This window comes from Cyprinus carpio, chromosome A15, assembly GCF_018340385.1.
Source record: "Cyprinus carpio isolate SPL01 chromosome A15, ASM1834038v1, whole genome shotgun sequence".
Taxonomy (NCBI): domain Eukaryota; kingdom Metazoa; phylum Chordata; class Actinopteri; order Cypriniformes; family Cyprinidae; genus Cyprinus; species Cyprinus carpio.
In genome coordinates, this window is record NC_056586.1 from 844,619 (window position 1) to 868,984 (window position 24,366).

At 36.0% G+C, this 24,366-nt stretch overlaps 1 protein-coding gene across 1 annotated transcript; it reads right to left on the minus strand.

Moving 5' to 3' along the window:
- Positions 1-218: 218 nt before the first annotated feature.
- LOC109109551 (proprotein convertase subtilisin/kexin type 7-like) lies at positions 219-19,608 on the minus strand. The gene is made up of 16 exons (XM_042770738.1): positions 19,450-19,608; positions 18,224-18,683; positions 17,062-17,196; positions 16,650-16,815; positions 13,402-13,492; positions 12,582-12,636; positions 11,365-11,503; positions 9,779-9,879; positions 6,362-6,529; positions 6,092-6,202; positions 5,906-6,008; positions 3,300-3,456; positions 3,115-3,209; positions 1,307-1,400; positions 1,044-1,161; positions 219-903 (listed from the first exon to the last, which is right to left on the minus strand). The coding sequence occupies exons 2-16, from the start codon at positions 18,635-18,637 to the stop codon at positions 682-684; spliced, it is 2,169 nt and encodes a 722-aa protein (XP_042626672.1). The 5' UTR covers positions 18,638-18,683; positions 19,450-19,608; the 3' UTR covers positions 219-681.
- Between the last annotated feature and the right edge of the window lie 4,758 nt (positions 19,609-24,366).

Genomic DNA, 24,366 nt, shown 5'->3' on the forward strand with positions numbered 1-24,366 from the left:
GTTAATCCGAAAGGAAAAAATGAGGCTAATGTCACTGATCGATCTTATTTTTTCAATATAGAAAGACTTCTCACCAGCCAATTAATTCCTCAGACAAAATAAAGATTTATCACCAGCCGATCAATTATTAAATTTGGTTTGCGATCAACATTTTGTGTTTATTTCAAACGGCAGATACTACTGTAACCCATGCAGAGACAACAGAGATACTAAAACAGTTTCCCTTTTTGTTTTTATTCAAACCTCATCTGAGTTCTTGATCACAAGAGTTCCACGCTTCAGTAAAAAAAAACAAATACAGACTAGAATCAGTAAAATATCTGCAGGTGAGCAGACCTCCAGTTTAAACAATCTCTTTCTGTCTTTTAAAATTCAAGTGTCGGAGATATTTATAGACCTAATAGTGACACATTCAATGCGTCACGTTCAAGAAAAAAAAAAAAAGTCATTTATATTAAACTCCACAAAATATCATTCACGCAGCACCCAGCGAACACACTCACACATTCTCTCGATCACATATGCACTGAATGATTCGAATACTGCACTCAGAATCAGGCACTCTTATAAGACAACATCCTCATGCACACATCAGCAAATAAATCGAAGAAAACACAAGAAGGCAACTCAAAATGCTCAAGTGCAACCTGAAATTTCAAACAAAAGAAATGGAGACCCGTGCTACGTGTTCTCATCAGCAGCAATGAGCGGGACTTTGGACTCGCTGTCCATCTCGGGCTGGATCTCCACCACTTGACTGTCCTCTAGGCCTGTGGATACGGCCTGAAAGCCTCTGTGCCGTCCCGTCGTGCTGCACCCGCGCCAGTCCCAGTGAGTGAGGGTCACCTCCAGAGTGTAATAGAGCGACCAGAAGAGAGCGAAACAGCCCAGCAGCAGCAGAGACTGCAGACCACAACACACTTCATGATCATTTTCATGGTACTCACTATAAATTAATTATCAAAATGACATATGCATTGGCTTCAGTTCAAGCATACAGTAGTTACACATATGACCACGCTGGTGTTTTCAGGAAGACGCACCTTCAGGCTGCTCGAGGTGAACGGGCTCACGATTTCAGGAGGAACGTCGATACCAGGAGGACAGGGAAGAGCAAAACTGCTGTCCAGATACTGTCCACCCATGGCGTCTTCAACCACCCTGACAATTCAAACAAACACACATGGAGATGTATTAAAACCAAACCGGCTAAAGCTAACAGAGCAGAGTCAAAACGCGTTCATTTTTCAATATCTTTAAGTGAATGCAACGAGCTCATGTTGAGCATCAGTGCTCTGTAGCTCACCTCCGTCTCTCTTTCACCTGCTCATGAGACAGAGATGAGCCGTACAGAGTGAGCTTCCAGTGCTTCAGGACGCCCGATGACAGAGTCGGCTCTTCTGAAAGACAGAAACACGGGTGACACATTATTATTATTATTATAATCGACTCACTTGAGCAGCAGTGCATTCGTTTCTTGTTTTTATTGCCATACCAGCATCGGTGGCTACTTTCACTGAACAGCAGTGCTACAGAAGAGAAATGAACCTGAAGACTTAACAGAACAAACCTGCAAACAATGCTTCACACCAGCAGGTAATGTATCAAACCTCAATAACCGGCTGTCCTTTGCTCATTCCAAAGGGTTCAGAGACAGCTGCGCAGGATAACATTAAGCTATACAGTGCCATGAAATTCATTATAACAAATACACACTTTTCAAAAACATTTGTCTAACTGCATTAGGGGCCATTCATACAGAATGTTTTTTGTTTGGTTAGGGTACGGCTTTAGAAGGCACAACAGTTTGGTTTTATATAAAGTTTAAACCAGGGATTCACTTTTCATGCAAGATGACGTGAAAAAATGTTCTGTCCATTACTACAGTTATCACCATCAATCAAAGCAACGACACGCAGAAAAATGTAGCGGATTAACTCGTAATTCTGTACACTCTAATTTGTTATTCCTGAAACAGGATACGTGGACGTTTGGTCCTCTTAGACAAACAAATCTTTTCTTCTAATTGTGAATGGATTATGTAGCTCAATGATATAATCAGCTACCTACACAATCAATCTCTTATTCACACTGTGTGTGTGTTTGTTTTACCCTCGTTATAATAGATCTGCAAGCATGTAGAACTCCATAAACTAAAACTTATTATAAGGACTTATTCGAAACCAGAGTGCATGCACAAAAACACTTGAACATTTGAAATCGTTTTTTTTTCGAGTGGACACAGAATGATGTATGATTTGTTGGAATCGGACGAAAAATGACTGAGCTGCACCCGTGTGAAGTCGACAGAGTCAGCAAAGTCAATTTTGAGAAAAATCAAGTTCAAGTTTTCTGAAGGTTCCATGCAACGTTGCATCTTTTCCTCCACTTCTTTTCTTAATAATAATTACTGTATTAGTAGTCATAATATAACTATTTTTTTATTTTTTATCTGTAATTATTATCATTATTATAAATAAGAACAGATGCAAAAAAACAACAACAAAAAAACAGTACAACAAATATAAGAAAAAAAGCAAATAGTGCATTACATTTTTCATTTTACATCTAAACAAAATCATTAAAAATACAAATAATTAAATGTAAAAATCCCTTTAGTGTGTTCATTACAAATAAACTGTAAACACTTGTTTTTTTGTTTTTTTTTGCGTGTAGCTCAAAATTAGCCCATGCACATTCTGACTCATTTTGCCTGAACAGGTCACACGTAATATCCCTTTAGTTATCATCTCTAGTATTGCTTCCAAGTAAAGCTGTTTCTTTGCCCTTGCAAGTTTTGTATTAGTTCAAAAAATATTGTACCTGCTAGCGTTTCTCTGGACAGTTGCTCATGAAGCACTTTGCAAAGACCAAAACATTGCTTTGCCAAGTTAGCCTCTCCTAAAAATGCCATTATGCCAGCTATAAAGTTTTTTTTTTTTTGGAAGGACAGCTGAACAGCTGCTAGTAAATGATTTGGGATTATGCATGTTCTTGTGGTGCCATCAGAGTTTACTGTATTTTGAAGATGTTCCCGTGATGCCTAGAGTAGCAGCTAATGAAGTGAAGTATTGTGCATATGAGCTGAGTGGTATGTGGACTGTATTGTCTTACTGTGGTCAGTGATTTGTAGACTGTACTGTCCCTCGGCTCTTTCTCCCCAGCACCGCACAGTGGAAAACGTCCAGTCCATGAATCCAGTCGTATCTCTACTCAAACAACAAAACTGGCGTTAAAAGCGGCTTCACTGATTCAGAAGGTGTGTGTGTGGAGTGAATCAGAAGTGTGTGGACACTCACACATCCAGCGGTCTCCGGGCCCCGATCAGTGAGCTCATTCCACTGGGACAGATGAGCCGGATCTCCACGCTCCCGCGCCGCGGATGGACCATCATCACAGTAACAGACACGTGCTCCAGCGTCTGCATGCCAGACTGCCTCAGCTCAGACACTGAGACTATGAACCAAAGAGATTTAAAACAATGAGTAACAGATTTACAGCTGTATTCCTGAAACACTGATTTTTATTTCACCACTGATATGAAGCAATAACAAAGAGAGCAGAAACAAATCCACGGTGCATTCATGACATCTGATCCAAGACCAGTTTAACCACACACTGCAGTCCACATCCGAATACTAGTTGACCTCCACGTTAAACCACTTAATAATCAGGCTTTAGTCAGACATGATACTTGCAATGTTTAACAGGGTGAGCAATTCAGGCCAATTATTTTGCGGTGCTTTATAAAAGAGTACATTACTTTAATAGACAGGATTTGTACAGTCCCAAAAAGGAAAGAAAAAATACAAAAAACAAAAAAAAATCTTATGTAAATGAGATTTTAATGATCAAGTTTGTAATAATTCTCAACGGCCCCCAACCCTTTTATACTTTACAGCAGTTATTAAAGGTTTAATAAGTGAGAAATCACTTTTATTTCTATTCAGAGCTGCAGTGACATGTCAGTGTGCGAGCTTGATGTGTTCCTGCTGACGCAGTTATGCTGCTGCGACACACATTAATGTTTTAAAATAACACAACTGCAGTAAGAGCGTGACTGAAGGACTGCTGAAAGAGAAGAGTGCAATTCTGAATCTTACATTAGGCTTCACTAACTCCATGGCATTTCCTCAGAGGTTTGCTAAAACAAGCTCTACACTCTCTTACCATATAAGGAAATAAAATGAGAGAGAGAGGGAGAGAGAGAGAGAGAGAGAGAGAGAGATTTATGTAATTTTTCAATTAACAAAACCGTTTCTCTCAGATGGAAAAGATGATCACAGCTTCTGTTCATGCTGATATTAATGCTTTTGAGAGCAAGTTATTGCGTATAAACCTAGCCATTTCATTTCTGTTACACTATTAAAACACTTCTCCCCCAACATCCAAGCGACTTTAATCAGGTTAGACGCCACATTGATTTTAACGCAGATATATTCCAAAAATATACATTTCTGAAAAAATTTCAAAATGCATTCATTTGGAATTTTTTCCAATTCGTCCATACATTTAGATTGTAAGGATAAAATAAATAAATAGTATCACAAATGCATTATTTTCTAAATGTATTATTTAATATAAAATAAATAAGTAAATATCGCAAATGCATTATTTTCTAAATGCATTATTTAATATAAAATAAATAAGTAAATAATATCACAAATGTATTATTTTCTAAATGCATTATTTAATATAAAATAAGTAAACAATATCGCAAATGTATTATTTCCTAAAATGTATTATTTAATATGAAATAAATAAGTAAACAATATCGCAAATGTATTATTTCCTAAATGCATTATTTAATATAAAATAAATAAGTAAATAATATCACAAATGTATTATTTTCTAAATGCATTATTTAATATAAAATAAATAAGTAATTAATATCGCAAATGTATTATTTTCTAAATGTATTATTTAATATAAAATAAATAAGTAAATTTCACAAATGTATTATTTTCTAAATGCATTATTTAATATAAAATAAATAAGTAAAATAATATTGCAAATGTATTATTTTCTAAATGCATTATTTAATATAAAATAAATAAGTAAATAATATTGCAAATGTATTATTTTCTAAATGCATTATTTAATATAAAATAAATAAGTAATTAATATCACAAATGTATTATTTTCTAAATGTATTATTTAATATAAAATAAATAAGTAAATAATATCACAAATGTATTATTTTCTAAATGCATTATTTAATATAAAATAAGTAAATAATATCACAAATGTATTATTTTCTAAATGAATTAATATAAAATAAATAAATAATATCACAAATGTATTATTTTCTAAATGCATTATTTAATACCATTTGAAAAGCAAATTTGATCCAACTTTGCCACATTACATAAACAGTGCTGCTGAACATCTAACTTGAAAGATGAGCTCAATGGAGAAGGGAAACATCATTTCACTTCCACTGTATACTAGAACACATAAACACAGACAAACATGTCCAAATAAGGGCAGACAAGAGCTGTCTGTGGCACGGATCCATGACCAGAGCACACAGATGTCATAATAGCCCTTTTTATGGTTTGATCTGAATCACATATTAGATCGGAAATCGGTAAATATTTTGGTCACACTTTAGTTTGGGAACCAATTCCCACTATGAACTAACTATTAACTATGACTTCTGCCTCATTAAACTCTCGGATGTGCTGCTTATTAATAGTTAGTAAGGTAGTTATGTGTGGGGTTTAGGATTAAAGGATCTGAAATGTAGTCATGCATGATTATGCTTTAATATTTGCTTACTAATAAACAGCCAATGTGCTAGTCATATGCATGCTAACAAGAACTAGTTAATAGCAAGAATTGGTCTTTTAAAATTTTAAAAAGTGCTACCAATAATTTAATTTCAGTGTGCTAAATCTCTTACCATTCCAGGTGTGCGTGAGGGTTTTGGGATACTCTGGGATGTCCTCATTGGCCTTTAACACTGGGCTCTGGTAGGACACCAAGAAGGGGACGGACTCCCAGACCTAGCAGAGACACAGATATAGGCTCTCAGCTGCTTGATGAAGCCTGTGTTTCTCTGAGAGCAGCACTGCTGTGATGGATCTACCTTAGCAGCGTTAACAAGCCTCCAGGCGTTCAGCAAACCAAAGCCGTACTTGTGACTGTGGTGGAAACCAGCTCCATTGACTCCCCAGTCAGCCTGAGCGTCAGCGTCATGCTAAAGACGTAAAGACACCTCAGCATTAAACTACTGACACGATTAAAACCATCAACAGTGCAAATACTAATCATTTACTGTTTTAGTATACAAGCAATATCACAGCTATGGTTACGACAGCTGTGGACTCTACAGGTTAAAGAAAGAGGGCTGTGTTACCTGTGTTGCTGTGTAGGTGATGATGTGCTGCACGTCCCTCCAGCTCAGACAGGGCCGCACCTGCAGCATGAGCGCCACCATCCCTGCAGCCAGAGGAGCAGCCGCTGAAGTGCCCGTGTGTCCGTCGGTACAGCCGGTGCCGCTCTGCAGAGACCAGTCTGCCGTCACCTGAGGGGAATATATCAGAAGACCCCATCTAAAACATCTGGATCCTCTGGTGATGCATGCGGGACTCCTCCAGTCATTTAATGCTCCTAAACTCCGCCCACATGCTCATCTGCATATGCACACCCACAACATCCAATCAGCATCCAGAGCCTCTAACAGCAGCTGCAGGGATGCAATGACTCTACCAATTGCTGATTGGGTCTTTTATTCAGAAGGCGGGGCTTATTCTGCGATATTAGGTGTTGTGATGGAGACAGAAAGGTTTCTTTGACTAGACATTTTCTTTCACACAATACACACACAACCGGTCAAAAGCCTGGGATCAGAATGATTTTTAATGTTTTTTACAGGAGTTTCTTCTGCTCATCAAGGCTGCATTTATTTCATCAAAAATACAGGAAACCATTTAATATTGTCAAATATTATTATGATGTAAAATAACATTTTTATATTTTAATATACATTAAAATATAGTTTATTTCTGTGATGCGCAGTAGGCTTGGGCGGTAATATGGTATACCGCGGGATCTAAAAATAGCAACGGTATCAGTTTCAATACCGTCATACCGTCATTAAAAAAAAACAAAAAAACAATGCACTTATATAGGAGACAAGGATTAAATATTAAATATAATTTATTTAATGCCTAAAAAATGCGTATGCATGGGTTGTCATCACGTGATAGCGTGGAGGAGAAAGAGAGAGGGGGAAAGATTGCGAGTCGCGCACCGGTAAGGACCTAATGAATGAATTAATTGGCCTAAATAAACGAATGAATGCATAAATAAATAACTCAATTAATGTATATTATTCCATTTGGTCAAATTTGCATGCAATTTTTTTTTTTTTAAATAAGTCCCTTATGCGCATCAAGCCTGCATTTATTTGATAAAAAATACAGGAAAAAAAATGTTTTCCTTTTTTAATATAGCCTACTTTTAAATATAATTTTTTTATGTGATACAAAGCATATATATGTATATATATATATATATATATATATATATAGTATATATATATATATATATATATATATATATATATATATATATATATATATATATATATATATATATATATATATATATATATATATATATGCCCTTTTTTTTTTACATTTGAGCCCCTGCCCCTGAGGAACTCTCTGCAACGTTTTATGCTTACCATTATGAGGCCTATTCATTCATTCATTCGTTTATTTAGGCCAATTAATTCATTCATTCGTTAACGAATGAATGAATAAATAGGCCTAAATAAACGAATTTCGTTTACGTTTGAAAGCCGCACTGATACCAGTCGGTGACTTCACTTATATTTTGTCAGACAATGTGTTGGTTGCGTCAGAAAATGACCTCCAGCTAACAAAGTCAATAAAAACAAAAAAAATTCTAACAAAGCTGGAGGCCAAGTATGAATCCGATTCAGTGCGCAAAATAATGCGAAAATGCACTTTGCTCGACCCTCGTTACCGTGGAGGATATGAGACGGATGACAACGCATTGGCTGAGAACAAGGCTGAATTACAGGCTGATATCGTGAGCTTAGAGGCAGCAGGTCCAGTGGCCATCAGAGTGGAAGAGGGAGAGGCGCAACCCGAAACCCTCACGAGAAAAAAGATGACTCTGGGAAGTATGCTGCAAAAAAAAAAAAAAAAAAGCCGATGCAATGGTAGCTCCAGTCGGCATCGGCACCGTAGAGGACCGAGTCGGAGATTAAATAACAGCATACTGTTTGGAGCCAGTCACTTAAGGAGACGAGAACCCACTTCTCTGGTGGAAAAATGCTGCCGGGCGTTTTCCCCAGATGTCGCGAGTGGCACGAAAGTACCTGTGCGTCTTAACCGCAGGTAAAGTTGTCGGTCCACAACGTGCCCTGTTAAAGCCGGACAAAGTAAACATGCTGGTTTTTCTAGCGAAAAATCTTGACTAGATTTGATGCCACTTGCCATTCGTTCCTATTCGCACTGTGTTTATTTTTATTTATTTAATTGATTCAGGTAGCCTATTTTTATATGGTTTTCGTTAAAAATTATATTGTAAAGACTGGAAAGAAGAAGGTTTTATTTAGGCCTATTGCTTTGCAATAATTTTTATAATATGGATGTTTATGTTAATTCAGCTCTTTTGAATTTCAGCTCTTTGTGATTTAATTTAATTGATTTGTGTTTGCTTCTCTGCACGAAAACTGTTCTGGACGTTTATGTTAATTTAATTCTGTTTGACTGTTGTATTTGCACTTTTTTATAAACTGCTATTTGTTGCTAATAAAAGTTGTTAATATTGTTGTGCATGTTATTTTGTTATTGTTTCAGTATTAGTGTTTTGGTATTCCGTTTCTGAACGGTTTAGGCACAAGCCAACAGTTTGGTGACGCTGTCTGAGCCTTACGTCATAATTTTTTAATTATTCACGGTAATACCGTATACCGAGGTAAAATAGGGAGGAGGTTTGACGGTATCAAAATTTGGATACCGCCCAAGCCTAATGCGCAGGTGTATTTTCAGCATCATTACTCCAGTCTTCAGTGTCACATGATCTTCAGAAATCTTTCTAATATGCTGATTTATTATCAATGTTAGAAACAGTTTTTGCTGCTTCATATTTTTCTGGAACCTGTGATACTTTTTTCTTTGATGAATAAAAAGATAAAAAGAAGAGCATTTATTTAAAATAGAAATCTTTTCTAACAATATACACTACAGCTCAAAAGTCAGTAAATAAATTTTCTTTTTTTTTTTAAGAAATTAAAACTTTTATTCGGCAAGGATGTGTTAAATTGTTAAGAAGTGATAGCAAAGATTTATATCGTTAGAAAAGATTTATATTTTGGATAAATGCTGTTCTTTTTAACTTTTTATTCACCAGAGAAATCCTGAAAAAAAGTATCGCAGTTTAATAACTAATAAATACACATAATAAATCAGCATATTAGAATGATTTCTGAAGATCATGTGACACTTTATACTGGAGTAATGATGATTGAAATTCAGCTGCGCATCACAAAAATAAATTATATTTTGAAGGATATAAAAATAGAAACCATTATTTTATACTGTAATAACATTTTGCAAGATTATGTTTTTTTTCTGTGTTTTTGATCAAATAAATGCAGCCTTGATGAGCAGAACAGACTTCTTTAAAACAAATTACAAGTCTCACTGATCCCAAACCTTTGCCCGGTCGTGTATGCCCGAGTTATAATGTTATAATGTTATAATCAGGTGTACTTTAACACTATACTGATACTCACTATACTGCGCAGCTGTCTGCTCCCGCTGCTGAACGTGACGGCCAGCATAGACGCACACTCTTCTGCATAAAACGGCCTTCTGCCATTCTCATCAACCGCGCCTGCAATCACACGTCATCTTAAAAACAGCCTTCATTTCTTAAAGGGACAGTTCACCCAAAAATGAAAATTCGCTGTTAGTTTACTCATCCGCATGCCATCTGAGATGTAAATGACTGTATTTCTTCAGTAGAACAGTTTGTTTGTTTATTGAGTTTTTTACGCCATGTTAGCATCATGGCTATTTACATGGCCAAAAAGTTCAGTATCATCCATAAGATTTACATTATATAAAACATTTCAACTTACCTAAGATAGAAAATCTAAAATACATTCAGGTGGTACATTTTCAAATATTCCATGCAAGCATGTTTCTGAATAAAAGCGTTTTCTAGCAGCATCATAAAAATTACAATTCAACAAAATATGCTTAATAGTCAAAGGAACTTTACATGAAAGACATAAAGGAGGAACTTCGCCTGTTAATAAAAACCCATGGGTAAGTCTTGAATGCCCCGGTCTACACCTAGTAAAGACAACTTGATCATGTCTTGATTTAAAATTATAGAAGCTACTTCTTTTTATACTAGGGTTTATTTCATACAGCTTATTTTCAGTAGAACAGTAACGATCTTTAGCGGAAACCTCGGTCGTTAATGATTCAGTATTAATGACATAAAAAGCAAGGAGCATAAAATGAATCCATTGGCTCCTGATGATTTATATCGAGGTCTTATGAAGCGAAGCGATCGGTCTGTGCAAGAAAATGAACATTATAACACAAACCTTTTCTGCAAACTGGTTGTTTTGAACAGTTTGTTAAAAGCAATTATATTATTAAAGCACCCAATAATGATGTGAAATGTAGATGTTTTACATGTCTAAAGCATTTAAAGTGAATAAACTTGTCTTAAATCAACTCACCTTTTTACATAAACCATGAGAAACCATAAAAACTTTAATTTTGCCCCTTTCATACAAGTGGTCGGTCCGATTCAATGAACTGGTTCAGTTCGTTCACCAAAAAGAACCGGTTCAAAAGAATGATTCGTTCGTGATGCGGACATCACTCCGGACAGTTTGCCTGAGGCTCTGGGTTACAGATGATAATGTAGTAAATACTGTTCAGTTTCTTGCACAGACCGATTGTTTCGCTTCATGAGACCTCAGTATACCATCAGGAGCCGTGGGGATTCATTTCGTGTTTCCTGAAATGCTTTCTTTGACTCTCAGAGTGACAGTAGCTGCTGACTTGCATTTTATGAACCACCAAGGGCCAGAGTTTCAGTTAAAAATCTGTTCTGCTGAAGAAAACGAGTCACCTACATCTTGGATGTCCTGGGGGTGAGTAAATTAACAGCAGATTTACACTTCTGCGTGAACTATCCCTTTAATGCTATGTAACAAATATATAAATACAGATGTTAATATAAATATAAAAAAAATACGAAATTAAGATTCTGGGCTGAAATCTGAATCAGAACGGCTCCTCTTTGATCAGACGAGGTTTAGACGCTCATAACTGAGCTGAGAAAGCGGTTCATTACCGACGGTGACGGTGTAGATGGAGTTAGCATAGCCGTCATAGTTGCAGTCGTCTTCATACTGTCCTCCGTTACCACTGGCAACTACAAAGATGCTCCCGAAACCTCTCCTGCCTGCAATAACTCCGTGCTGCAGCGCCGCCTGCGGACAAACAAAGGAATCATTCTTCGTGATAAATGGTGTAATAAATGGTTTATTTATTAATAGAAGCCACTGTTGGATGAACTCTGGGATTGCAAAAAGACTGCTGTTCAAGTTTGGGATCAGTAAGACTTGTAATGTGTTTTAAAGAAGTTTCTTCTGCTCATCAAGGCTTCATTTATTTGACCAAAAATACAGTAAAATATTACAGTTTAAAATAATGGTTTTCTATTTTAATACACTTTAAACTGTAATTTATTTCTGTGACCAAAGCTGTATTTTCAGCATCATTACTCCAGTCTTCAGTGTCACATTATATCAGTGTTAGAAACAGTTTTTGCTGCTTTTATTTTATTTTTTTGGAACCTGTTATACTTTTTTTTTTTTTTTCCAGGATTCTTTGTTGGATAATGTTAAAAAGAACAGCATTTATTTAAAATAGAAATGTTTTCCAACAATATAAGTCTTTATTATCACTTTTTATCAGTTTAACACATCTTTGCTGAATAAAATAGTTTCTTTCGAAAAAAAAAAAAAAGAAAGAAAGAAAGCAAACAAAAGATATTTACCCCAAACTTTTGAATAGTAATGAATATTGTTAGAAACAACTGCTTTTTTGAATAAATGCTGTTCTTTTATTTCCTTTTATTCACCAAAGAATCCTGAAAAAAGTATCACAGGTTCCAAAAAATATGAAGCAGCAAAATTGTTTCCAATATTGATAATAAATCGTCATATTAGAATGATTTCTGAAGATCATGTGACACTGAAGACTGGAGTAATGATGCTGAAAATACAGCTGCACATCACAGAAATACATTACAGTTTAAAGTATATTAAAACAGCAAAACATTATTTTAAATTGCAATAATATTTCACAACATTACTGTTTATTTTGTATGTCTGATCAAATTAATGCAGCATTGATGAGCAGAAGATATCTTGGTGCAAGTACAAAGAACCCAAAACACTGCTGAGGTGCAGCCAGTCATATGGAGGAGGACGCATGCCTTCTGCTTCTCGTAATAAAATGCATTACTCTGATGAAAAGTAAATGAGAAGCTGCAGACGGGCTTACCTTGCCTAAGGGATGCGGTCCATCAACCGTACGGCCGTCATCATCCGGACCCCAGCTACAGCACACAACACACACGATACACATTACAGTGAACTCCATCATTAAAAGCTGGACAAGTTAACATTAATGGATTATGAACTAAGTAGTTTATGCATTATCTAACATGAACTGAAAATAAACAATACATAGTTTTCAGCAATAATTAATGCTCATGAAAGTACGGTTGTTCTCAGTACAGGTACAGCTTTTGATTTTAAAAATATATTATGCTGAAATTAATATTAAAATAAATAAATCCTGCAGAAATATCAATGTTAGTTAGTGTTAACTAATGTAGCTAAACAATGTTAACAAAATGGACCTTGTCCTACAAACTTATTTGTTTTAATCGGCCTGCTAATATTGTACTCGGTTGAAAATAAACAAATAAATAAAATAAAAATATATGTGATAACGGTAACATTTTACAAAAAGGCTCCATTAGTTAATGTATTAACTAAGATGAACAAACAATGAACAATACATTCATTACAGTTTTTATTAATCTTTATTAATGTTAATGAAAGTACAGTCGTTCATTGTTAGTTTATGTTAGTTCACTGTGCATTAACTATTGTTAACAAGCACAACTTTTGATTTTAATAATTAACATTAACTAAGATTAACAAATGCTGTAGAAGTATTGTCCGTGCTTAGTTCATGTTAACTTAACTAATGTTAATCGTTAACTAGCTGACCTTATTGTAAAGTGTTACTGTAAAAACTATGTTAAAATATCTATCATATTACAAATTCTCTAGGGAGCTTGCACGAAAAGTACCTGCAGCTGTAGATGTCATTAACTTGGTAATGCTTATTAAAAGCAACAGCCTCCATGCTGTCTGTGAGGGGTCCGTCCAGAACTCTGATGCCTACGAAGACAGACACACACACACACGCGCAATACAGACAATATTACCAATGATGTAAAAGTAATATTAAAATGAACCAACACTGTGAATCCTGCATTTATTGTAATCCGGTCCTCACGTTTCCTAAAGTGTGTGTCATTACACAAGTTTAACAATGTTTTTTTTTTTTTGTGCCACGCAGGTGTGAGAGTGTCAAGACAGATATTGTTTCAATAGCAATTTAAAGTTTGCTATCAAAAAGGTATTTATGGAAATCAAGATCAATAACTGATTCTAAAATTGATTCAAAACTCAAACTCAACAATTCATTCACACAATGAAATAAAAAATCATATATTAACTGATAGACGGTGTTGACGGAGATACCGGTGTTAAGCCGCAACACCGTTACATCACTTGCCCACCGACGTTTTGATTTTTTTATAGTAATAAAAATCATTTAGTTCAGTAAAAGAACAGACACTACAGTTAAAAACTGAACAGGGCTGCTCAATGCAGCGCGCCGAAGGACAGTCACACATCAGTGAGGAGAGCTGACTGACGAGAAGACTGAGGAGAGACAGACCAGACCATGGCACATGATTTAGTTTCCAAACGAAATGCAAAAACACCTGTTCGGCAATATTTTGTATTTTGAAAAGCCTGTTGACTTTTGCCGTTTATCTGAGGTGATTTTGGAAGGTTTTTTTAAACATTAATTTCTTATTTGCTGATTTTTACTTTTTTCAAACTTTGTGTAATTGATTTATTTTATTTGACATCGAGGTGTATGCCGTGCCCCCAGACTTTTACTCATTTTGCTAATAAACGTTCTATGTTTCTTATTTATTTGGTTATATATTATACATGTTTACTTATTTACAGTTTTGTATAGGCTTCCTATTTAAACTTTATGTAAGTCATTTGTTATTTTATATTAGACATAGCCTGCCCTATAGCATGGTGTATTTTTATTTGTTTTGTTAATAAAAGTTCTGTGTTTTATATATAGGCCTAGGCTAAAGTGAGTCTGATGTTGAAGAAAAAAGAAGAAAAAAGAAGAAAAAAACTGAAGTCATTGCATTTGAAAACAAAGATGAAGTTTTCAAGGTGAATGCATACCTTGACTCTAGGGGTCAAACAACTAAAAATCAAGTCAGGAATCTTGGTGTGATTCTGGAGACAGACCTTAGTTTCGGTAGTCATGTCAAAGCAGTAACTAAATCAGCATAATATCATCTAAAAAAACATTGCAAGAATTAGATGTTTTGTTTCCGGTCAAGACTTGGAGAAACTTGTTCATGCCTTTATCACCAGCAGGGTGGACTATTGTAATGGTCTCCTCACCGGCCTTCACAAGAAGACCATTAGACAGCTGCAGCTCATCTCACCGGCCTGCTGCCAGGATTCTGACTAGAACCAGAAAATCTGAGCATATCACACCAGTCCTCAGGTCCTTACACTGGCTTCCAGTTACATTTAGGATTGATTTTAAAGTACTTTTACTCCTCGTTATAAATCACTCAATGATCTAGGACCAAAATATATTGCAGATATGTTTCACTGAATATAAACCTAACAGAGCACTCAGATCATTAGGATCGAGTCAGTTAGAAATACCAAGGGTTCACACAAAACAAGGGGAGTCCGCCTTTAGTTACTATGCCGCCCTCAGTTGGAATCAGCTTCCAGAAGAGATCAGATGTGCTAAAACATTAGTCACATTTAAACCTAGACTCAAAACTCATCTGTTTAGCTGTGCATTTATTGAATGAGCACTGTGCGATGTCCGAACTGATTTCACTGTATCTTACATATTCACTGTATTTTATGTAAAATCATTTTCTATATTTAACTGTTTTAAATGAATTTTAAATAAGACAATTTTTAAATCATTTTAAAATTGCCTTGCCTTATTTTGTTGTTGCATTCAAGCAATTGATGCTGAATTGCACTATTTGAAAGTGAAAGTAAAATGCGCACGGCACTTTTAAGCTATTTAACAACAAAGGAAAGAGAAGAAAAGAGGGAACGCCCCCACGGTGAGACCGGTATTACCGGTGTTGTCACACGTTGATTAACGATGGGAAAATTTCCTCAGCGTCACAACCCTAATTAACTCTTTCCCCTCCAAACAAGCCGTTCTCGCATGTATGCATATGAAAAATAATGCGATCATCAACAATAAACAGCATAAAAATGTAAACTGCCTAATGTGACCGAGTGAAATGTCGATCGAGGAAGTGGTAAAGGACTGTGAAGCTTTGGGGGTGTAGATGGAAGACATCTACTGCATCTTTACTTCGATCATCATACTGAATATGATCCAGATGTAGGATTTGATAAAAACACGATCTGCTCTGCTTTTTGCTCAAAAAGGAATTTTTTTTTAATAAAACGTACCTACATTCAAGTGTTGATATAAAAAGAATGCTTGAAGCTAGAATAAAACTGACTATTTATTTATTTTTGTTTAAAAGTAGAGGCTCTGATTTTATTTTGATCTATTGCATGTTCAGATATTCATAAAACAAAACAGTCTCATCAAAAATGCTGGCGGGGAAAGAGTTAAAATACACGCAGGTAAACTTTTTATTAAAAAGCACTGTTATTTAAATAAAATAACGTGAAACAAATAAATAAAAGTGACTAAATATATCTTTCCTTCTTGCATTTAACATTTTGAATACTTGGCTACAATGGATGTTTTCATCAATATATCGATTATTAATCAATATATCTGCCCGACGAAGCAAGTATAAATCTATGACGATATTTACATTTTACTTTATCAGGTACTTCTATCCTAATGAGGAAAACAACAAATGCTTCGTCGTAAAGAAAGAAAGCAATTCACCTCAATGATAAATCATATGCTAATTCTGATCTCGATTTATGTTTCTCTCAATTCATTATCCTGCTGGTTTTATCCTAAAAACATTTTTCATTTGGAACTGCAGGAGTTAAACATAAGGATTTTCACTGGTTTAGCTTTTAGAGAAGCTATTTGTTGCACCAGTTTTCATAATGTAAAGAGTGTATATGAGAAATATAAAACATCAGGAACAGATGAATAGATGACGTTCTCTTGATGTGTGTACAATAATTCTGATGAAATCTACATCTAAACTGACAACAGGTGGGTTTTTAATCAGTAGCACATCCTGACTTCACTGACCTGCCACTCTGGCTCCGTATGCGACTCCTACGGCGCAGAAGCTGTTGTTTGAGACGGCGGCGATCTCTCCGGCGCAGCGCGTGCCGTGATGGTTATCGCTGTGGCCGTCGGGGTGAGGCATGGGGTCAGGGTCGTTCGAGTTCAGATCATAACTGCCCTCAGGACTCTACAGAAACACAAACCACCAGTTAAAGCGTCAGTGCATGTATCGACAACTTCTGAGGCACTTTGCTGATGACTCCAGAAAACCCTTTGTTTAAGTAAAAAATGTGTTTACAGTGACTTTATAGAACTGATTTTCGCTGCATTTCAAACACTGAGGAACAAGTCCACATTATTTTCTCTGGTGACCGCCACAGATGCTGAACACGTACTGAACCTGGAAGACTCCTAGAAGTCAGAGGGGACTCACATAATTGGGCTGAATATCCTCCAGCGTGTGCTGAACCCCGTCGTCCACCACAACCACGGTGACCCCGGCGCCGGTGATGTTTCGCTCCCAGACACCGGTCACGTTGATGTCCATCCCACGCTTCACATCGTTGTGCTGAAAGCAGATGTGGAGATGTGAGACGGCTGAAATCTGACAGCTTCCAGCCAGCCGGGATGTTTACTTCTACTAACTTACATTTTTACTTCGTGCCCAATGAAATCAGTTTTATTTTTCCCCTGAATTTCATTTTACTCCCATTTTATTCCATTTTAATGTTTAATTTTAAATTTAGTAATCAAGCATGTCTAATTGATTGCATGTCTAATTAACTGAAATTGCATAGAACTGAACAACAATTTATTAAAAGTTTAACAAGAAATTAATTTTTAGGGCCATTTTTCCTAAATTCTGTTTTCATTTTTAAGGATTTTATTTAATGGGATAATTTAATAATTTTAAAAAAAGCAGGTCTAATCAGCTGAATTCATAAAACTACAACAACTTTATTTATTATTTAACTTATTATTATGTTTACAGTAATAGGGCACTATGAAATGTTTTATTTTATTTATTCTTTTTTTTATTATCTGTGTTCTTTTCTGTATTTATGATTTAATACAAATTTATTAACAAAATCAAATGAAGGTATAAAACATGAACAAATGTATTATATATATATTTTTTTTTAATTCTTAATATTTAAAATGTAAATCAAACTAATGAAAAACAAACATTTATTTATTCATTCATTCAAAGTCCAAAACGTAAAATAAGGTTAAAATTTTGATTATTCTTTAAACAAAATGTTATTATTATAACTATTAATATCATTACTATCATTACTTTGAGAAGTACACTCTACTGTACAATAGTAACAATTAAGTCACAATTTCTTCCAATTAAACCAGACTTTTATTTTGACGAGAGGATAGATTTATGCTGGAGCTTCAGTAAAGAGCAAACTGAGACAAGCACAACATGCAGAAGTCATATCCAAACAGAGTTTTCTGCTTCGATGATCACTAGTCCAAATCGTGAAATTATTGAGTTTACAGCCCTACTTTTGATTTATTCATCCAAAATGCTAATTTTATGACTAGAGGTCATGATTCTCTGCTGGTTTCCGTGACTCAGTACTCACCAGGTGCCACTGACTGGGATATTTGGGGTCGTTGAAGGTCACGCTTCTCTTGGAGCGTCTCAGGATGTGTTCCCGTGAGTGCCACAGCACACGAGGGTTTCGGTCCAGAGCCGACTCTGTGGAGTCCACGTCTGCGCTGTCCTCTGCTCCTCGGCAGAGCAGGTAGTGTCCCTCCAGCTGCCCGATCTGCCCGTGATTCTCCAGACCCACCTCCTCTGCCACGCTGTGTGCCAGCCGCTCCAGAGAGCGCCCCGCCGTCACGGAGCCCGCGTCCAGCCGCACCGCCCAGGACCGGCCCGGCCCGCAGGACGAGGACGGCTGAGAGGGAGAGAAGAAGGCATGTGTGCGCAGCGGCGAAGCGGTGAGGAGCAGCAGATGATAGAGACGGAGACACATCTGGGCGGAGGATGCCATGTCAGCCAGGAGAAATCAGCAAAACACTCCCTCCACATCAGACCAGCTGCACGGGAAACACACACACACACACACACACACACACACACACACACACACACACACACACACACACACACACGCGTCATTAAGAAGCATGGCATCAACACATTTAAACAAACAACTAAATAAATACACCAATAAAGAACTGCATGATGCACAACATGAAATAGAGAGCTACAAAAGTCAGAACACGTTCATGGTCTGTGATGTTTTCATTTAAAGGAACAGTTCACCCAAAAATGAAAATCCTGTCATCTTTTACTCCCCTCGAGCTGCTCCAAACATGAGTTTCGTTCTTCCGTGGGATGCAAAAGAAGATGTTTTAAAGCATGTTGGTTGCTGGTAGCCATTGACTTCCATTGTAGGGAAACAATACTATGAGAGTCAATGGCTACCAGCAGCTGATTAAGTTACCGGTATTTTGAACTGATGTGAACCTCATGGGTTGCTCTGTAATTCACAGTTTCGGGTGTACGTGGTGTAAAGGGTTTGACGACACTGAACTGAACAAATATTTGTCCATTTGTCATGACAGGAAAGAGAGAGAGAGAGAAACCGGAAGACGTCGAAACACGCCGCTCTGTTTATTAAAATACATTATAATCCATTAGTCAGTTGTCTAAACCAAGTGTTAACTCGTTCATATACTAAACACACAATAATGAAGCATAATCAAGTAAGTTATTAGCTAAACACAGCTGAGCTCAGCACTGAGGGAAGTGAAAGCTCAAAGTGTCAGGTCAGAAATAAACAACTTCTTCTAATCTCACCTTCTGGTAACGCTGGTGTGCTTCGCTATCGTGTGTCTGTTTTATTTCCGAGCTGTTTAGAGTCATTATTCGACATCAACTCAATCCGCGACATCACTCGAGCAGGGAACTCAATCTGCTCCGCGAAACTTCCGCGTTCGTCATCTGCTTCGTCACATCCGGGTGCTCCAAAGACTCGCGTTTTTTTTTTTTTTTTTAATAATGTTTATTACAAACTCTCGTGGAGACGACAGCATAAGAAAAAACAGACAAGGCATCAACAAAAGGCAGATTTGACAATGAAAAAAAATAAATAAATAAAATAAGGCATTGTTCTCAAAATAAATAATATGTGTATCAAACACATTTCAGCAGCATAACAAATAGCTTCTACAGTTTGTTTAGAATTTTTTACAAGGTTCAAGGAGGATAATAATATACGAAATTCATTTTTAAAACAGTTTACATTTGGCAATTGTTTTTTCCATTTACTTTTGTGAATGTGGTACCCCTCAGTGTCTCCGCAGATGGATAGTAGTTGTTAAGAATTTTAAATTGCATTTCTTTTACTTTGAGTGCAATTGGCCATTTTATAAATTTCCAATGTTTTTATATATATATATATCCATTGAAAGCTTTATTTAAATATTTGTTGTCACATTTTTTGTCTGTAATGTTTAATTCTCCTATCGTTAAGTTTGGAAGTTTGATTTGGACATTAGAAAAACTAATTGTGTTTTTTATCAGCTGTATCAAATTCACTGGGATAGATTTACAGATTTTCTTATATTCTTTAAGAGAACATTGAATATTATTAAATTTGTTTTTAAAATCTTTTAACCGTAAGATTTCACCATTTATATCTAAAATGTCATGAACAAAGCTGATTGAACAAAGACTTTTTGTTTGATACAATTACTCTAGTATTCCACAAGGTGGCACAGTGAGGGGTAAAGTTATGGTAAACATCTTCCAATGATGCAAAACTTGTTTATGAAACTCAGATAATTTAAAAGGTATTTTAGAAATTTCAAAGTCACATTTCAAAAGAAAGTTTAACCCACCGAATCTCTTGAAAATACTTTTTGGAATGTGAAACCATATTGAATCCGGCTTCAATAGAAACTCTTTCAACCACTTTATTTTAAATGTTCCTAACATTGCCTGAAAATCCACTGTTTTGATACCAAAACTCCCAGAGGGACACCATCCCAGTTTAAAAAAAAAAACCTTTTGTTCTATATTCATATTAACATATGGATGTATATACACGAATAAATGTAAAAAAAACTAAACATGAACATATATATTATATACATACAGGTGCTGGTCATATAATTAGAATATAATCAAAAAGTTGATTTATTTCACTAATTCCATTCAAAAAGTGAAACTTGTATATTATATTCATTCATTACACACAGACTGATATATTTCAAATGTTTATTTCTTTTAATTTTGATGTTTATAACTGACAACTAAAAGGAAAATCCCAAATTCAGTATCTCAGAAAATTAGAATATTGTGAAAAGGTTCAATATTGAAGACACCTGGTGCCACACTCTAATCAGCTAATTAACTCAAAACACCTGCAAAGCCTTTACATGGTCTCTCAGTCTAGTTCTGTAGGCTACACAATCATGGGGAAGACTGCTGACTTGACAGTTGTCCAAAAGACGACCATTGACACCTTGCACAAGGAGGGCAAGACACAAAAGAGGCTGGCTGTTCACAGAGCTCTGTGTCCAAGCACATTAATAGAGAGGCGAAGGGAAGGAAAAGATGTGGTAGAGAAAAGTGTACAAGCAATAGGGATATTCATCAAACATACTATAATCTGGGACACACTCATTTTAATTTCAAATAAACCGATTTTTACCATAATAGGGTGGATGTGTACACACTGCGGACACGTAATTATGTTCAAAAACAATATAAAAGAGAAATTTGCATAATAGGTCCCCTGTAAACTGACAGCAGCCTAATAAACCTGCTGCTTTCTGCATCATGAAGGTCGATAAAACTACAAAAGGAAAAAAGATCAAATCACTCACTGCTTTTAACTGCATAATTTTAGTAGCTTTAATAAAAATGTAATTCATACGATGAACACTATGCACCTTTTTATTTTTATATTTGATTATTCAGCAATACTACAAACCTTTTTATACTTGAGATTATTTAATTTCTATTGTTGTAATTTAGTTTTTTTTTTGTCTTGTCTGCTTTAGAGACATGCTATAACAGTTTTATTTATCAAGCAGTTAATATTATTGTCACGTTTGTACTGTATTGTGTTAAGGTCATGTTTTCATGTCTTTTATTTTGAAATTGTCTCTCTCTGAGCACCCTGCCAACTTTCAAATTTCTCTTAAATTTTTATCATTTCTAATACAATTGATCTTATTCTTTCTATCACCATGTCCTGTAGTCATATAACAGCATCTTACGGTGATCTTAGTTTAGAACACTAAATATGGTATTTTACTGTTAAAAAAAGTTACATTTTGTGAAAGCCTAAATCTGTTTTTCAGTGTATCTATTCAACCCTCTCTCCTGTCCTGTTCTTCTGCTCTGCAGGTCTCTATTGATTCTCTTACAGACTCAGTGGCGTTATGGAGCTCTGTGAGATGGTCCAGGCTGTTCTTCTTCACTGGACACTTCCAGAGGTGTCTCCTCACATGCTGCTGGTGGAGGAGTACTAATATACATGTGAGAAAACGCATCGGTGAGGGAATCAATCATAGAATCAGACTGGGGGTCTAATCTGCTCCTTTTCCATTCTCTGCTTTCTAAACTGCTAGAATTCTCCCTTTTTCTTTTAACAGCTCGTCTCGTCTCAATCTGACGACCTGCACTTCGGTTAGAACTGGACGTGTCTCCAGGTGATGCTGAAGAAGAACAGCCTGAGCCGAGGGAATCATATCTGCCTGAGCTTTGGTCAGGAGCTGTTCTGGATCCTCCAGATCCGACCTCACCATTGTTGACCAGATGAGAAGGTCCAGGCTGTTCATCGTCTGCGCTGGACTCACTTGATGTCTCATCATGTACTGCTGGAGGCCGATAATTACTACTATACATGGGATAAAATGCAATGTCCATGGATTCACCTGATGCATTCAAAGTGAAACTCCAGTAATCTGCATTCCAGGCCAGCATGCAGAGCAACTGGTTGTGTTCAGGAGCAGGCATCAGGGGATACTGAGCAAGCTCTCGGATCCTTCTCAGAATTAACTGTATATGAACTCCTGAGTCGTCACGTGGGATGCGTATTTCTGGAAGGTCCCTCTGGACGTGCTCATTCGCAATCGATACCAAAAAATGTATCACATCATTGATATCATCAAGCACAACATAGAGTCTGGTGATTCTGTAAGCCATCATGAACTACTGTTTCAGGTAATTGTAGAAGATTTGATACCAGATCTTATTAATAAAAATCTTCTACATAATCTACCAGTAAACCACCAACTGGGATTTCATCAGAGGATGTCTGATATTCTGTCCACTGCTGCTATGAGGCTCCTGGGTAAACCAGCTGTATTTATAGCTCAGGCTTAGAATCCTGGCTGTGATGTCATAGGAGAGCTCATTTGAATATTCTCAGTTTAAAAAACAACAATAACTGTTGAGCAGTGAATGTTCTGAGGATGCTCTGTCTGTGAAGGTGTGTGTGTGTGTGTGTGTGTGTTGTTCAATATGGACACAATAATCACATTTTTATTATTTGTTGTTAATTGTTATCGTGATTTTACTTGCGGTTTTTGGTAATTGTTTTCTCTTGTTCACACGTTACATAATTATTGTATTTCAGTGTACAAGACCAGGTTTCAGAATAAAATAAAATTGTATTAACTGCTTGATAAACTGCTTGATCATTTTTGGAGAAAAAAATGTGAAATTCATGTGAAATTGATTAACTATATGAAGTGGTATAAATATATAATTTTTTTTGCCCACATGTCTTGAATTTGTGCTAATTCTGAATGTATTTTAATAGACTGAATCATGCAGTGAAAGAGCGCACTAGACTTACCAGAAATACACTATCCATTATCAGTCGCCATTTACACTGAATGTAGGCTAATAAAATTAAAAGAATCATTCTCGCGTTTCGATGCTTTGCTTGTATTTATTTATTTATTTTTGTTTGTCACATGTTTTTATCAGGCTATTTGTCTGGTCGGGCAAGTAAAAATGAAAACATTTTAAACTTGAAGGTTGATCAGCTGTAGCTCGCCCTATATTATTATTATTACTGAGAACATTAAGAAGGTAGTTCGACCCGTATTCTGCTACTGCGATTCTCTCTGATGATGCAGTAACTACCGGGGGAGAACAAATTACAACAGTAAACAGTCATTATGTCCGTAAGACTTAAGATATTTTAGCGGCAATATTAAATTTAGTTTTAATAATTAAACGAAAATAAGCTGGAATTTAAAAAAAACAATTATTTGTCATATAATTAAAATAGTAGGTGCGTACTTTCTCTTTAATAATGGATTTACTGCTAAATGATCTGATCTGAAAGAGTGAAGAGTGTGTTTTTGTTAACTGCAGGTTGAGGAACTGTGGTGTCACAGATAAAGGTTGCGCTGCTCTGGCTTCAGCACTATTATCAAACCCCTCACACCTGAGAGAACTGGATCTGACTGATAATAGAAATATAAGTGGTTCCGGAGTGAAGCAGCTTTCTGATGCACTGCAGAATCCTCACTGTAAACTGGAGAAACTGTGGTAAGATAAATAAATAAAAATGTTTTGGTGCAAGTTTTTATCAACAGGTGAGTATGTTGAGCCAAAACATTTAACTAATTTCTTGACAATTAAAATTTTTACATGGCCCATTAAAGTATTCATGGACTTAATGCTGACAACAATGGAACCACTTAGAAGAGGACTGTTAGGACATATTTCTTTGCACAAAATAAGACA

Excerpts from the sequence above, each read along its gene's own strand:
- LOC109109551 (XM_042770738.1), bottom strand. The coding sequence starts at position 18,637 with ATGGCATCCTCCGCCCAGATGTGTCTCCGTCTCTATCATCTGCTGCTC. Across the intron at positions 17,197-18,223 it reads ATCCCAGTCAGTGGCACCTG|CACAACGATGTGAAGCGTGG; the intron begins GTGAGTACTGAG and ends ATCTGCTTTCAG. Across the intron at positions 6,203-6,361 it reads TCACCTACACAGCAACACAG|CATGACGCTGACGCTCAGGC; the intron begins GTAACACAGCCC and ends TTACGTCTTTAG.